A 792-nucleotide genomic window follows, 5' to 3' on the forward strand; every position below is an offset into this window, starting at 1 on the left:
AAAGTCAGTGAGTCCTTTATAGTGGCAGGAAGAAACGATGCTCCTGAAATTCTCAGTGTTGATCCTTTGGATTCAATTAGCATGTGAGTTTGGGAGGTTCTCCGTTAAAAAAATATATCCTAAAGAAATGGGAAATCCCCGAGGGCCGATTATTTTATGGCAAAATATGAAAGGAAGGATTAAAGAAGGAAAGCAGAAAGGGAAGGAGCAAGGGAGAGAGAAGGGAGGAAAGAGGGAGAGAAAATCATTTCCAGATTGGCAAAGAGTTCGTGGGAAGAGTCTCTAATTTCCTTCCCTAGTATTTTCTGCTTTGTTTCTAAACAGGGAAGAGCACCCAGCAGCTAGAGCAGAGTCCTCAGTTTCTAAGCATCCAGGAGGGAGATAATTTCACTACGCACTGCAACTCTTCAAGCGTTTTCCCCACATTTCAGTGGTACAGACAGAGGCCTGGAGAAGGTCCTGTCCTCTTGCTGATGTTAATGAAAGGCGGAGAAGTGAAGAAGCAGAAGAGATTGACAGCTCATTTTCGTGAGGCAAAAAAGGACAGCTCCCTGCACATCACCGCGGCGCAGCCTGAGGACGCGGGTCTCTACCTCTGTGCAGGGGCGCAGCGCTCTCAGGGCACCTGCCACCTGTACCCAAACCCTGCCGCAGGGCCCCGGTCCCACTGCCGCCGGCTTGCTCCAGCTCCTCCTCTGGAAAAGTGAACTACTGCTTGAAGCAGTAAAAATACTGGCCTACAATTTGCTTGATCATAGCAGTTTGCGCCTGAGAGTAGTTGGAGCTGCTGCC

General features: G+C 49.0%; 1 gene segment (V, D, J or C); it reads left to right on the plus strand.

Moving 5' to 3' along the window:
- LOC101351210 (T-cell receptor alpha chain V region 2B4-like) lies at positions 1–707 on the plus strand. The segment is given in 2 exon segments: positions 1–83; positions 325–707. Coding segments are annotated over 2 exon segments (429 nt in total).
- The last annotated feature ends 85 nt before the right edge of the window (positions 708–792 follow it).

This window comes from Trichechus manatus, unplaced genomic scaffold (genome assembly GCF_000243295.1).
Source record: "Trichechus manatus latirostris isolate Lorelei unplaced genomic scaffold, TriManLat1.0 scaffold03036, whole genome shotgun sequence".
NCBI classification, from domain to species: Eukaryota; Metazoa; Chordata; class Mammalia; order Sirenia; family Trichechidae; genus Trichechus; species Trichechus manatus.